The following is a 15877-nucleotide window of genomic DNA, read 5'->3' as shown; positions in this document are numbered from 1 at the left end:
ACAGATGACTAGCAATTAATTCTTAAATGCATTCCAGAGAGAAAGAACAGCAGAGTAAATGCACAGGGGTGTGAAAGAGGATGTTATGCATAATTCAGTATATCTTTATGCATAGTAATACCTTGTTTAAGTGTAGAGCTATAGAGTTCACAAGTTAATTTCACATCTGTTATCTCATTTGAATTTCACAACAACCCTGAAAAACAGGCTGGTATTACCTGCACCCCACAAAGTGTCTCGGAGAAGCAATATGGAAGCCCACTTGTCATAGAGGACCAAGGCTAAAGTTTGGGTCTTGTGACACCTTGTTCAGTGGCCTTTGTAGGATCAAACCCCAACACAGGTGAAAAAGGTATTTACAGGATAGAAGGCTGTAAAGCAGATTAGCAAGAATATTCAAGAAAAAAGAGATGACAATCAATAAATTTTCAAGCTAATTTAGGATTTTTAAAAATCTTTTGTTGATTTTACTTCACTGAAAGCTTTTAAAACATTCCTACCTAAGTAATATGGTACACAAAACTGAACATTGACTTAATGACTAGGGATGTTTTGGGGCTTCAAGTCATCATTCAGTATTCAGTTCTCATTACCCATGAGATGTATACGTAGGTCAGAGGTGGCCAGCACAACACCCACGGGGGCTGGGTAGGCAACATAGGAGTTAAGCTGGTTGGTACAATAGAGACTGTGAATTGCGGAGGCATTTGCATAGTCTAAGGACCACAGCCTCTACTGGGCTGCAGCCAAATGCTGCCTGAAGGGAGCATAAGCCGGTGCTGCCACATCTTCCACAAATCCATGGTTTTGGGAAAATGTATCGATTTGAAACTTCTTAAAGAAGTAAATGGCATGGAAACAAAGGAGAAGAATGGTTACAAGTTAAGAGAATTAAGACATAAAGCCAACAAATGTAGTTTGTGGACTGTGTTTGGATTCTGACTCAAAACAACTGGAAAAAGACTGTTGATACAATCAGGGAAAACTGAACACAGACTAGGTTTTAGGTCATATTAAGAAATTTTTAAAAATTTTGTTGATTGTGATAATGGACTGCAGTTATATCTATATATCTATACCTATATATCTATATATATATCTAAGTTTTTATCTGGTAGAGATATACACTGAAATATTCGTGAATAAAATGATATGTGGTATTTTTGCTTTTAAATACTCTAGCAAAACAAACAAACAAAAAGGAGAGAAGGGATGAAATAGAATGGCAGAGGATTGCTAATTATTGAAGCTGGATAACTGTTCCATGGAGATTCATTAGACTAATCACTCTAAAGTGGCATATATTTGAAATTTTCCATAATTGTTTTTTGTTATGCTGACATCCATTGAAAAATTTTTCCTTCCAATTTTGAGGTAACTGACATACAGCACTGTGCAAGTTTAAGGTGTACAGTGTGATGTGACTTACGTACATCATGAAATGATTATCACAATACGTTTAGTGAACATCTGTCATCTCATACAGATACAAAATTAAAGAAAAAAATTTTTGTGATAAGAACTCTTAAGATTTACTCAAGAGCTCTCATATATAATATATAGCAGTACTGATTTTATTTATCATGTTGTATATTATATCCCTAGTACTTATAAGTGGAAGTTCGTAGTACTTTTTGACTGCCTTCATCCATTTCCATTTTTTTTTTAATAGTGTTAGACCAAATCACCAGTCTATAGGCTGCATTCAGCCCCCAAGGTGTGTATTTGCCACTGTGCAAAGGTACAGAAGTTTGGATTGAAGGCAGTTCTAAAGTCATTCCCTAGAAGTTACTTGCAAGGTTTCTATATGCTTTAAAACCCTTATATTCATTTCTTTTTTGTGGTTTTGCTCTTTCTTCTAAGACTCAAGTGCCAAGGTATATTCTAGTCAACTAGTATTTTCCAGTCAGTTGAAATCTGCTTTTTTGTAGTTTTATTCCATTTAGTTTGGAAGGAAAATGAGGTGGTGGCCATGACAGTTCCAAGGCTCTCCAACCAAAATACTTCCAACATGATCACACTGAGGTCAGCCAGATGCAACCTCTCCAGTGTAATCAAAGGAAGCCCACAGAACAATTCTATCAATGTTAGACTGTCATTTAGTACTTATTGGGTGAAAAACTTCACATATAGCTTCTCATTTTATTCTCACAAGAACCCTTTGAGTCAGATGCTTTCCATATCCTCATTTCAAACCAAGGAAACAAAGGCTCAGACTGATGAAGTAACGTGACCAAGGTCACAGAGTTGTAAGTCAAGAAGCAGGACTATGAATCCAGGTTTGTCAGACCATAAGCCCATGTTCTTACCTGCTATGGGATGCGGGCTCTGTCCCTTCTGTTCATTCAATTGCTCATTCAATATACATTTAGTTAACTCTGACTCTGTGCCAGACACTGGGGACATAGAGATGCACGAGGCATCATCTCACCCTTGAAAAATGCTTCACAGACAATGTGACATTTGAGCTGGGTCTTAAAAGATGAGTAAGCCATCAAGAGGGAGGGGACATGGGGATATGTGTATACATATGGCTGTTTCACTTAGTTGTACAACAGAAACTAATACACTATTGTGAAGCAATTAAAGTCCAATAAAGATCTATTAAAAAAAAAACGATCAGTAGGAACTTGGCAAGGGGATGACTGAAGAAAAGACATTCGTAGCAAAGGTATGGAGACGGGAAGGAGTGCAGTGTGTTCAGAGACTGGATAGTCAGCGTGACCAGAGCAGAATGGACGAGGGCAAGGAGAGATGGACGTTGCTCCATTCATTCAATCAATATGAATGCATTAGTAACCAAGTGTGCGGTTGGCCTTATGTTAAACCCCAAGGAACATAGAGAGGAATCAGGTGTGTTCTCTACCATCAAAGAACCACAGTAATATCTGGGAGAAAGCAAATGCTAAGAATTTTGGTCTATAATTAGACTATAGGCTTGAATTCTTATTTATTTATTTTCAGCCATAGAAAATTAATTGATTTTTTTCTTTACAAAACTGGAAAAAAAAGTATTCAAAAAAGTTATTTGAATTTCAGAATAAGAAGATACTGTTTTTCCTCCTCTGTCCTTTAAAATATATGCTATAAAAATATCAGGCTTGTCACAGCAACCAAAGTACTTTGGTAAGAGATGAATATTTAAAAAGATAGGCAGAAAACTGGTCATTTTAATTTAAGAATGCTTACTTACAGTTTATTTTATCTGGTCAAAAAGTATTCATCAAAGCAAAGTTCAAGAGAGAAGAAGAAAAGTTTAGGTAGTTTCAAAAGAAGTTAGAATATAGACATAAAAGGTTGACTATGTCTTTGATAATAAACTTTTTAAAATAATGATTATGTCACAGCTAGGGCAGGGCTCTACTTGAGTCAGCATGATGTAATCAAGGTACTGAGGAAAGTCAAGAGATTTGAGATCTTATCATTATAAGGAGCAAAGTTAGTTAAAATTTCTAGATCCCTGTTTCCTAAGACTGAAAAATAGATTTCAACTATGCTTCGTGAATCAATAAACAGAAAATTAATACAGAATAGTATAATTATTCTCTCCTGTGTAACTGAGACATTTTCTAGTATCTCTTTCAATTCAGACATTGTGTACTTCCTATTCTGATGCAGAAAGGCCAAATGCAGAATTGAGCTTCTTAAATATTCTAAAACAGTAACAACCCACCCCAGGTTCCATTCTCTCAAACCTGAGCTGTCCTGTTCATATGGAGGTCATGCTCTGCACAAAGGTGACTGGCCAAGTGGAGGCTGAAATCCAGCCCCCTCTCAGCTCCCCGAGCAAGGCACCTTAGTCAGCCCAGAGAAGGGAGCGCCTTTGTGTGCTGTGCACCAAGTCCTATGTGCTAGGTGTGGCCATCTCCAACCTAAGTGCCCACCAATAGGGGAAGAGAACATTGTACCTCCATTCAAAGGCAGTGTTCATGAAGATGTGTAATAACATGGGAGCCCTTTGGACAAATACAATAGAAGATGCTGTAGTGGATTCAATAGTGTCCCCCCCAAAATTCACATCTACCAGAAACTCAGAATGGGACCTTATTTAGACATAGTCTTTAGAGTGTAAACAAGGTAAAGATCAAGTGAAATGATACTGGCTTAGGTTGGGTCTAAAATCCAGTGACTAGTGTCCTCATAACAAGAAGAAAGGGACAGAGAAACACCCAAGATAGAGATGTAGGCAATGTGAAAATGAAGACAGAGATCGGAGTGATGTATCTACAAGCCAAGGATTGCTGGCAGCCACCAGAAGCTAAGAGGAAGGCATGGAACTGATTCTCCCTCAGAGCATCCAGAAGGAACCAAGCCTGCCAACACCCTGATTTCAGACATCTGGCCTCTCGACCTGTGAGAGAATAAATTCTGCTGTTTAAAGCCAGCCACTCTGTAGTGCTTTGTTATGGAAACCCTAAGAAACTAATATAGAGGCCATATGTCGTAGTGGCTAAGAGCTCTGGAATCAGACACAAGTTATTTAACCTATTTGAAACTCAGTATTCATATCTGTAACATAATGATAATAGTATTATCTACCTCACAGCATTTGACAATTAAAGGAACAAAAACATCTGAAGTGCTTAGCACAAAGACTGGTTTGTGCTAAGAATGGAAAAAATCATCACTATGATGATGTTGATGCTGATTTTGATACTGCTGCAGCTGGTGCTGATGATGATTATAAGGGAAAAAGATATCCAAAGCCCTGTGTATACATGTGTTTCATAAGGTAAACACAATATTAAAATATATGATGTGTGTGGATGTGTGTATTCAACACACGTATATTCACCCCATATAATATGAGCTTTAAATAATTAAATGAGGAAACGTTGCCCTCTTGTGGCAGAGACTTGAGGGCTTACAAAATACCAAGGTGTCTTCTCTTTCCCAGTCCCTCTGGCAGGGTGGGGCATGTGAACCTGGCCATTAACATATGTGAAGAAGGACCACCCAATTTTGATTAGATTTTGCATGAGTGGGAAATGTGCACATTAAAATCTTTAATGTGTTAAGCCACTGGGATTTCATGGTCTATCGCATCCCCTGGCATTAATGAACACCTCTTAACACACACCGAATTAACACACCACTTTTTCACCTGCCATACCATCCTCCTAGCCTCACCCCACTACAGACTATTGGGAAAAGCAAAGCAAAGGTTGTTTCATCGTGTTATATTGTAAGGGTTATTAGGCCCGGAATTTTACCCAAAGGGCAACCTGAATTTGAAACAAGAAGAAGCAATGACTCCAGACCAGACTGCTCAGATTAAAGAAGGACAATGAACTGTAGCCAGAGGACCCCTTCTAAAGTTACAGGTAAACTGGGTGGCCAGCATCCTGGAGAATCTTTCTACCATCTCTGCTCAAGAGAAGAGATGTCCATTCTCAACTACTCATTTTGTTATCTTCAAAAGTCCTGGATGAGAAAAACACAAAGAAACCAAAATATCCTCTCAATAATGTTACTGGAGAGATATCTGGTTTGGGTGGATTCCATTAAGTTCATTAAGTTACTGCAATCAAAATTCTTGCATTCTAAATAGTATGATTAAGCAATCAACAAAAGTAAAACAAGAAGTAGCCAATAAGAATATATTTTTTGGGGCTTCCCTGGTGGCGCAGCGGTTGAGAGTCTGCCTGCCGATACAGGAGACGCGGGTTCGTGCCCTGGTCCGGGAGGATCCCACGTGCCGCGGAGTGGCTGGGCCCGTGAGCCATGGCCGCTGGGCCTGCGCGTCCGGAGCCTGTGCTCCGCAACGGGAGAGGCCACAGCAGTGAGAGGCCCGCATACCGCTAAAAAAAAAAAAAAAAGAAAGAAAGAATATATTTTTTTTAAATTCATCCTAACTACCCAGGAACTGAAGAAATTCAAAGGAAAACAAGAGTGATTTGGCTTTTGGGGGTCTATTACTTAACAACATTTGTAAAGCATGATAATACCAAAATTGGCAAGAACACAGGAAACAATGCTCTATTCATGCTTGGGTAGAAGCAGTGTAAACCAGCAAGTTTTCCAGAGGACCATTTGGCAATTTATGAGAAAAACTGTAATAATAAATATTCCTCTATTGGCTCAGCATCCCCACTTCTAGGAATTTAGCTTAGGGAAATCATTGGCAATATATACAAGATATCTGTTCATGAATGCTTATCACAGTGTAATTTATGATAGAAAAAAGCTATAAACTGAAATGTCGAATGATTGGTGATTTGTTTGGTACATTATCATACATATAATGGAATACTATACAACAATTTTTAAATGGTGATTTAAAAATACTACATTTCTTAAAAAAATACTACATTTCTTTATGGCTAAGTAATATTCCATTGTATATATGTGCCACATCTTCTTTATCCATTCATCTGTTGATGGACACTTAGGTTGCTTCCAGGTCCTGGCTATTGTAAATAAAGCTGCAATGAACATTTTGGTACATGACTCTTTTTGAATTATAGGTTTCTCAGGGTATATGCACTGTAGTGGGATTGCTGGGTCGTATAGTAGTTCTGTTTTTAGTTTTTTAAGGAACCTCCATACTGTTCTCCATAGTGACTGTATCAATTTACATTCCCACCAACAGTGCAAGAGGGTTCCCCTTTCTCCACACCCTCTCCAGCACTTAATGTTTGCAGATTTTTTGATGATGGCCATTCTGACCGGTGTGAGGTGATACTTCACTGTAGTTTTGATTTGCATTTCTCTAATGATTAGTGATGTTGAGCATTCTTTCATGTGTTTGTTGGCAACCTGTGTATCTTCTTTGGAGAAATGTCTATACTCAGCCATAGAAAGAAACGAAATTGAGTTATCTGTAGTGAGGTGAATGGACCTAGAGTCTGTCATACAGAGTGAAGTAAGTCTGAAAGAGAAAAACAAATACCGTATGGTAACACATATATATGGAATCTAAAACAAAAATTGTTAAAAAAAAATTGTTCTGAAGAACCAAGGGGTGGGACAGAAATAAAGACACAGATGTAGAGAATGGACTTGAGGACATGGGGAGGGGGAAGGGTAAGCTGGGACGAAGTGAGAGAGTGGTATGGACTTATATACACTATCAAATGTAAAATAGATAGCTAGTGGGAAGCAGCCACATAGCACAGGGAGATCAGCTCAATGCTTTGTGACCACCTAGAGGGGTGGATAGGGAGGGAGACTCAAGATGGAAGAGATATGGGGATATATGTATATGTATAGCTGATTCACTTTTTTATAAAGCATAAAGTAACACACCGTTGTAAAGCAATTATACTCCAATAAAGATGTTAAAAAATAATAAAATAAAAAATACTACATAGCACTGAAAGATATTCATAAGGTAATTCTAAATGAAAATGTTGCCAAATTGTATATACAATAGTATCATTTTCAAAAAATAAAAATAAATAAACGATTAGGTAAAGGTCTGAAAGGCTATATAACAAAATATTAGAAGTTATTGAGGCTCAGTTTTACCAGATGATTTTAAATTTTTATTTTTGTTCACCTTAGCAATTTTAGGAAATACATGAACAGAAGGAAGATTTTTTTTTAAACCACTGTACAACACCAAGAGTGAACTCTAATGTAAATTATGGACTCTGAGTGAAAATGACCTGTCAACGTAGGTTCATGGATGGTACCAAATGTACCACTCTAGTGGGAGGTGTTAATAATGAGGGAGGCTGTGCATGTTTGGGGGCAAGTGTATATGGGAAATCTTTAATTAATTTAATTAATCTTTAAGATTAATTATTTAATCTTTAAGTACTTTAATTTCACTGTGAATCTAAAACTGCTCTAGATACAGCCACTATGGAGAACAGTATGGGGGTTCCTTAAAAAACTACAAATAGAACTACCATACGACCCAACAATCCCACTACTGGGCATATACCCTGAGAAAACCATAATTCAAAAAGAGTCATGTACCAAAATGTTCATTGCAGCTCTATTTACGATAGCCAGGACATGGAAGCAACCTAAGTGTCCATCAACAGATGAATGGATAAAGAAGATGTGGCACATATATACAATGGAATATTACTCAGCCATAAAAAAGAAATGAAACTGAGTTATTTGTAATGAGGTGGATAGACCTGGAGTCTGTCATACAGAGTGAAGTAAGTCAGAAGGAGAAAAACAAATAGTGTATGCTAACACATATATATGGACTCTAAGAAAAAAAAAATGTCATGAAGAGATTAGTGGTAGGATGGGAATAAAACACAGACCTACTAGAGCATGGACTTGAGGATATGGGGAGGGGGAAGGGTAAGCTGTGACGAAGTGAGAGAGTGGCAGGGACATATATACACAACCAAATGTAAATTAGATAGCTAGTGGGAAGCTGCCACATAGCACAGGGAGATCAGCTCTGTGCTTTGTGACCACCTAGAGGGGTGGGATAGGGAGGGTAGGAGAGGGTGATGCAAGAGGGAAGAGATATGGGAACATATGTATATGTATAACTGATTCACTTTGTTGTAAAGGAAAAACTAACACTATTGTAAAACAGTTATACTCCAATAAAGATGTTAAAAAAATAAATAAATAAAATTAAAATAAAATAAAATAAAATAAAACTGCTCTAAAGAATAAGGTCTATTAAAAAACAACTTTGCCAGCCCTGGCATAGTGTCACTTCTCTCATCTTTTATTGATCAAAGTGGTCCCAGGGCTAGCCAAGTTTCAAGGGCTGGAAAAATCTTCTTTTTTTTTTTTTTTTTTTTTTTGCGGTACGCGGGCCTCTCATTGTTGTAGCCTCTCCCGTTGAGGAGCACAGGCTCCAGATGCACAGGCTCAGCGGCCATGGCTCACGGGCCCAACCACTCCACGGCATGTGGGATCTTCCCGGACCGGGGCACAAACCCGTGTCCCCTGAATCGCCAGGCGGGCTCTCAACCACTGTGCTGCCAGGGGAGCCCAGAATCTCCACTTTGAAGGGGACTGGCAAGGTCACTTTGTATAGAATACATAAGATAAGAGCTATTGTTGCCACCATCTTTGGAAACTATAATTTTCCATTTAAAGATTTTTTTCAGTCTATCAATCCCAAAAAGAATAAAAAGCACTGAAAAAGTGAGATAAATAGCAAAGTGAAGAGATATAGACAAGTCCAGATATATAACAATCATAATTCATAAAAATAAACTAAATTCACTCATTAAAGATGAAGATTGTCAGAGTAAAAAACAAATAAATAAAGCTATATGATATTCAAAACAGACACCTCTAAAATGTAAGAATAAAAGTTGAAAGAAAATGATAGAAAAAATATACATGGCATAATCTAACCTACAGAGAGCTGAGTTAGCTATATTAACTGAAAATACATAGATTTTTGAGACAAAAAAATTATTATTATGTATAAAGAGAATCACTACAAAAACAAATTTAAAAACACTTGAGATACATGGAGATAACATTGTTAATATTTTTATAGTATTTTAAAGCTTCTAGTACCCATAGTATATGAAACCAAGAGAGCATCTACCTTGAAAGAATGACCTTTTAGTCATGTTTATTTCTCATCATACATTCCACATAGGAAAGTGGGCAGAAGAAAATGTACCTGAATATTAACCATGGTTGACTTTGGAAAGTAAGTCCAATGTCTTCTGCCCGTTATGACAGCTGGCTTTTATAGCTTTGGTTTCTAAACTTGGGACAATTTAAATTAACAAGTATGATTAATCTCTGCTATCAGCCAACTCTCATCACCCTCGTCATCAGAAAGCCCTTATTAAGCACCTTCACTTTACATGGGGTTGGACCAGACACAGAATGAAAACTCACTACATAACCAAGGCCTACACTTCACTGAAAAGGGAGAGAACAAATATGCTGGTAGGAAAGTTGGAGCAACAAGACAGCGTCAAGCTTCACAACAACATAGAAGAGGCAGAATAGGAAAGAGAAATTCAGGGTGTAGAAACAGAGTGGGGCTTCACAAACCAGAGTGAAGGCTAATGGAGAAGGTATTTATAAAGACATGATGATGAGATGGAGAAAAGAGAAGAGGTCAAGAATGGCTGGTGAAAGGCAGTCACTGAGGTTTCCACATTTGCTCTTGGTGTGGGGTTAAGTACACTGAGGAGAGAATGTAGGGGAGAGAATAGAGAGCCACAGAGAATAAACAGTTACAAATTATAACTCAAGAAGTCATAGTCAGAAATCATAGAGGGCTTCCCTGGTGGCGCAGTGGTTGAGAGTCTGCCTGCCGATGCAGGGGACGTGGGTTCGTGCCCCGGTCCAGGAAGATCCCACATGCTGCAGAGCGTCTGGTCCCATGAGCCATGGCCGCTGAGCCTGCGCGCCCGGAGCCTGTGCTCCGCAAAGGGAGAGGCCACAACAATGAGTGAGAAGCCCGCGTACCGCAAAAAAAAAAAAAAAAAAAAAAAAAAAAAAAAAAAAAGAAATCATAGAGAAGATTTATACACCCACACACCCCTCAAACCAAGTTCCATAAGTCAGTATCATTCAAATGAATTTGTTTAATTTCATAAATTGGGTTTTTCTAAGTATGTACATAAATTATTCAAACAGGTTACACAAATCACTGCCCCTTGTTGTCTTCTGAAAATGTGCCTTGAAAGGATAACCCCTTTCCGTAAAAGTAAAAGGATTTGCAATGTGTAAAACAGAAGACAATAGAGAAATCATTCAAAAACCTGCTCAGACCTTCCCTACAGCTCTGATGAATAGGAGCCGTGCCATACTGACTCCTAAAGGGGTAATGAGGTGAGAAAAAAAGAACAAGGAGGGTCCATGCCACTCCTACAAACTTGAGAAAGGAAACTTGGCAGACGGGAAAAGATAGGAGAAGGGAAGAGAAGTGAGACAGAGCCTGCCCGGCTGCACCACACTTGAGGAAATGAGTCAGTGTTCCCAGCCACCACTCCCAGAGCCGCTTGCACTAAGGAGACTGTGTGAGAAGGGGCTGTCCACCACCCAGAGCCACCATTCAGATTATCTGCCCACCCCTGTGATTTTTCTCTTGGTACAGATATTTGAAACCTGTTTTGTTTTCTCCAGTCATCGTTTCTTCGTTCCATAGCATCTTACTACATCAGGATCTCCCAGAACCCCACTCCACAGACTCCTTTGAGGTGCCTTCCAGAATGTCCCAAAGTGAATTTTGTGACTGCCACACAGCTTATATTTTAATTTAGAACATCCCAAACATGTTCTCCACGTCTGGAGAAAAATCATTTACTGTTTTTGCATACAGTAGTATCAGTCAAAAAGAAATATTTCCCTTATAGACAGATCAACTGAGGCAAATGTTGGCCTCACAATTGTAGAGGACTTGATGGATTATGGAATAGTTTCATGCACATAATTCTTTCATCCCTCAAGTCACGACTCTTCCTAACCCTTCAAGAGCCACCAACTCCCAATCCCAGCTGAAAACACTTCCGTGATTTTCTATTCCCCTTTGCTTAAAGGCCCAAATCTTTATCATGGCATCTAACCTCTACCTCTGAATTTAATTCACAACACCCTGCCCCACTGTCCTCGCACTCCAGCCACACAGACCTATCAGCACCTCAAACAGGCCACAGGACTTTTGCACATGCTTTCCCATTTGTGTTAAATGTTCTTTTTTACCACCCCCCCCATTTTGCCAGTTAATTCTTACCCTTCCTTTGGTTTTCAGTTCCATTGTCTCTTCCCCAGGGAAGCCTTTCCCAATCTCCCTGACCAGGTCAAGTCCCTTTAAGATAGCTCTTCATACCTTCCTTTCTTAGCAGTTAACCCAATTATAATTATACACGCATTTGTATGACTATATGATTACCTTTTGTCTCCACCAGTAGACTATAAGTTCTATAAGAACCACAACTAGGACACCAATTTTCTTCTCAGTTTATCTGTATAGTACTAGTTCAGTTCATGACACACATCTTCCACAATATTTAATAAATGAATGAATGCATAATAATCTCTATGTGGAGAGATGTTACATCTACATTTGAGAAATGTGGAAACTGAGTCTCAGAGATTTTAAAGGATTTGCTCAAGGAGCATAGACACAGGTATTTGACTCCTGACTTTATGACCATTTACTGGAAATGCATCATTCCAAGGACTGGAAAGCACTGCTTGGCACATGGTAGGTGCCTGGTGCAGGCTTATTGAATGAAGAAATGACAACAACAATGAAAGTAGCAAGGAATAAATTATGAACTTTGACATGGTTTTCAGGGTGAAGAGAATAGTCTTGGCTGTGACATTGGGCAGGTCGCGTCACCTTTCTAGGCCTCAGCTGAAGTTTAAACTTTGATGATCTTCATGCTCTGCATATCTGAGGTTCTGCGCTTCTAAACTCCTCATACCTTGGAATCCTGCCTATCAGCAGGTACTTACATATGGTGGCTGAGTTACTTAGCAGCCCAGATCTGACTTTATGCTTTGGATCATTTTTACTGTATTCAAAGAGCAATTATCCCTATGCAACAAGAGGCAACTGCAGGGGCAATTTCATCAATGATAATATACGGCGGCTATAGAAACAACAGAAAGTTATTGCAGGCTGTTAAGCACAGCAGATGGAAAAGTATTGTTATAACCTTGACAGTTGACCCTGGGACTTCCAGATATGTTATATAGTTATATGCAAGGAAGCAAAGAGAATCTAGTCCCAAAAATAGCATTTTGAGTGTCCTTTTGGCATTCTTCAATGATTCAGAAACTAAATCAAAGTGAGAGAGTGGCATGGATATATACACACTACCAAATGGAAAATACCTAGCTAGCGGGAAGCAGCCTCATAGCACAGGGAGATCAGCTCGGTGCTTTATGACCACCTAGAGGGGGTGGGATAGGGAGGGTGGGAGGGAGGGAGATGCAAGAGGGAAGAGATATGGGGATATATGTATAGCTGATTCAGTTTTTTATACAGCAGAAACTAACACACCATTGTAAAGCAATTATACTCCAATAAAGATGTTAAAAAAATAAAAGAATGAATATATGTATATGTACAACAGAATCACTTTGCTGTACACCTTTGCTGTGCTGAAACTAACACAACATTGTAAATCAACTATAATCCAATAAAATTAAAAATAAATTTTAAAATAAAATAAAATTTTTTAAATAAAATAAAATTTTTAAAACAGGAATCATGAATGGTCTGTCATTCAGCCAAGAGTTAAGTAGAAACTATAAGGGAAAGACACTTTCTTCTCATAACAAACTGGGAATTCTCTAACTAGTCATACATACATGTCCTTATCCCGTCTCCTAACCAAATTCCCCATTAAAGTGCTCCAAAATCAAGAGCTAGGTTACCTTTCTAGATTCATCTCTCAGCCGCTCCTTGACCCAAGCCCATAATCTGGCCTCACAATGCAGTTTTTTCATGGTTCCATGAGAAATCCCATGGCTCCTTCAGGTCCAGTTCAGTGTCATTTGCTTTTTGAAGCCTTCCACTATGCTCCCTGGTAGAGCTCAGTGCTACCACCTCCAAATTCCCACAGCATTTATTTATGCGCAGGTGACAGCACTGATGGCCATCTGACTATGTTATGATTACTTGTCTGTCTCTGTCTCCTGCCCAGATCACCCCACTAGCCTATAAAACTAAGATAGGGACTATGCTTTATTCATAATAATATACCCCAAGCACACAGTTGCATGCCTGACATTTAGAAAGTCTATTGAGTTCAATGCTAGGTGGCAACTAATCAGTAGATGAATTAACTGTAATCAAAGAATGAGTCCTATTATATCAACCCACATAATAAAGTTTATTTTATCAGGGAATTTTTAGTGACCTCACTTTAACCCCAAAGAAGTAACACCAATGCTAAGAATTTCAAGCACTCTGAGATGCCAATAATGGCATTCTTAGTTAGAGGTAGAATGTTATTCTACTACTTACCTTTTAGCTAAAATTATTAAATTCTTTTTATGCCAGGCATAGAACTAGAGTTTTGTATGCACTCTCTCATTTAATCTTCAAACAATCCCATGAGGTATCATTATTCCCATTTTCAAACAAAATACTTGAGGTGCAAGTAGATAAATTACTTTCCCCAGGCCACAGGGCTAGTAAGGGGCAGAGCGGGGGCTTGAATTCAAGTCCTAAAACCTATATCTAAAACCTAAATGCTAAAACCCAAACTCCTTACCACCATGCTGTTTCCTACCCAGTTATAGGACCAACCCTACCTAGTATGTGAACTGTGGGTCAGTCGTCAATGTTTTTCTTCACCTCGTATTACTTTCAATTTACTTAATTTTATTCATATAGAAACTTTCACTTAGATATTTTATAATCCCCCGGCAGACTCCTACCACCTTGAAGAACAGTTATTATCAACATTTAAGGACTCATTTTATCCCTCAATTTTAGAGTAAGAAAACTGAGACACAGCAGTTAAGTAACTTGACCAAAGTCACACAGCCGCTAAGAATGAGAGCCCAGAATGAACACAAGCCACTTGACCCTTGCACCTCCGCCCTATCATCCGCTTCCTTAGGGCATTTCTGTGTCAATTTGGAAGTCCACGGGTCAAGGTGTCTGGGACTGTTACCCACCCAGACAGTTCCTGAGTCAGTTCAATCGCTACAACCAAAATCACATATGAATGCAAATGCCTTCTTGTCAAAGAAAACAAAATTCATGTGTTTTCTTACATATAAAATGGAGCTAAAATCTGTGCCAAGCTGTAATTTTGCCTCATCTGCTTCCGTTAGGTGGTCTCGGTTCTGCTTTCATCACTAACTGGCATTGCCCTACATTAGACTTAATCCTTTTAGAAAAGCACAGGTAAATAACCTCAAACCCATAATCACTTGCTCGTTGGTCAGATTGTTTTCTCATTTCCAAGAGATCATTGTCCACCACCATATGAGATCTTGATACAGCAATAACCACTAGCATTTACTGAACCTATCATATGTCAGATGCTATGCTAAACTTCTTCACCCAGATCCCTCATTCACATAATCCTTTTATTAGCCCTGTTTTACAGGCGAGGAACTAAGCCCTGGGATGCTGAGAACATTGCCTGAGGGCCCATGGCTGGACCCCAGATATGATTCAACCACTCAGCTTATTCTCAGCTTCTGCTGTCACTATTCTGGTCTCTTTTTGCCCCCTGTAATTAAGGAAAATCATTCAAACAGAAATTTTTTTTTAAGTAAATAGAGTACCTGATAAGACCCAGGTCGTCTCCGTTCAAATCTACCATTTTCAAGAGTACCATTTCCTTGTCTGTATTTGAAGAATACCTAGTCAGCAAAACAGAGAAACTTAGTGAGTTCTATGTTAGAGCCTGACCCTCTTGTATGACAGAGCAGAAGCTGACACAAAAACCAAAATCAAAATGACTCTCGGGTCTTCCCTGGTGGCGCAGTGGTTGAGAGTCCACCTGCCGATGCAGGGGACACGGGTTCGTGCCCCGGTCCGGGAAGATCCCACATGCCGCGGAGCGGCTGGGCCCGTGAGCCATGGCCGCTGAGCCTGCGCATCCGGAGCCTGTGCTCCGCAACGGGAGAGGCCACAACAGTGAGAGGCCCACACAGGAAAAAAAAAAAGACTCTCAGTAAGCAAGGCTCCCTGACACTCTGTAGTTCTACAAACTGCATCCGGGATCTCATTTCTCAGCTAAAGAAACGATTTGCAACTGTGAGCAAAGGGGCATTAGGTTAGCTAACTGGAGATGAAATATACATTTTTTAATATAAAATATGCAATATTATATAGCATATATTATTTCTTAAAAAAAGGATTTGTCTTTGAAATATCTACTCATATTAAATTTTAGTGAAATCTCTTAAAAATATCAATACATCTAGAATATTTCTAGACACATATGTAGGAATATGTCTAGACACAAAATTTCCTAATACCTAGAGTTCTTTCTAA

General features: G+C 38.9%; 1 protein-coding gene across 1 annotated transcript in view; it reads right to left on the bottom strand.

Annotated features, from left to right (window-relative positions):
- ASAH2 (N-acylsphingosine amidohydrolase 2) overlaps positions 1–15877 on the bottom strand; it is an 83616-nt gene that overhangs the window by 47363 nt on the left and 20376 nt on the right. The window contains exon 7 of the mRNA XM_067027456.1: positions 15163–15240. Coding sequence (XP_066883557.1) covers positions 15163–15240 — 78 coding nt within the window. The remainder of the gene's footprint in view (positions 1–15162; positions 15241–15877) is intronic.

The sequence above is a fragment of the Kogia breviceps genome, chromosome 2, assembly GCF_026419965.1.
Source record: "Kogia breviceps isolate mKogBre1 chromosome 2, mKogBre1 haplotype 1, whole genome shotgun sequence".
Classification (NCBI taxonomy): Eukaryota; Metazoa; Chordata; class Mammalia; order Artiodactyla; family Physeteridae; genus Kogia; species Kogia breviceps.
The sequence above is the reverse complement of the archived record's forward strand: the minus strand, read 5'-3'. Positions and strand labels throughout refer to the sequence as shown.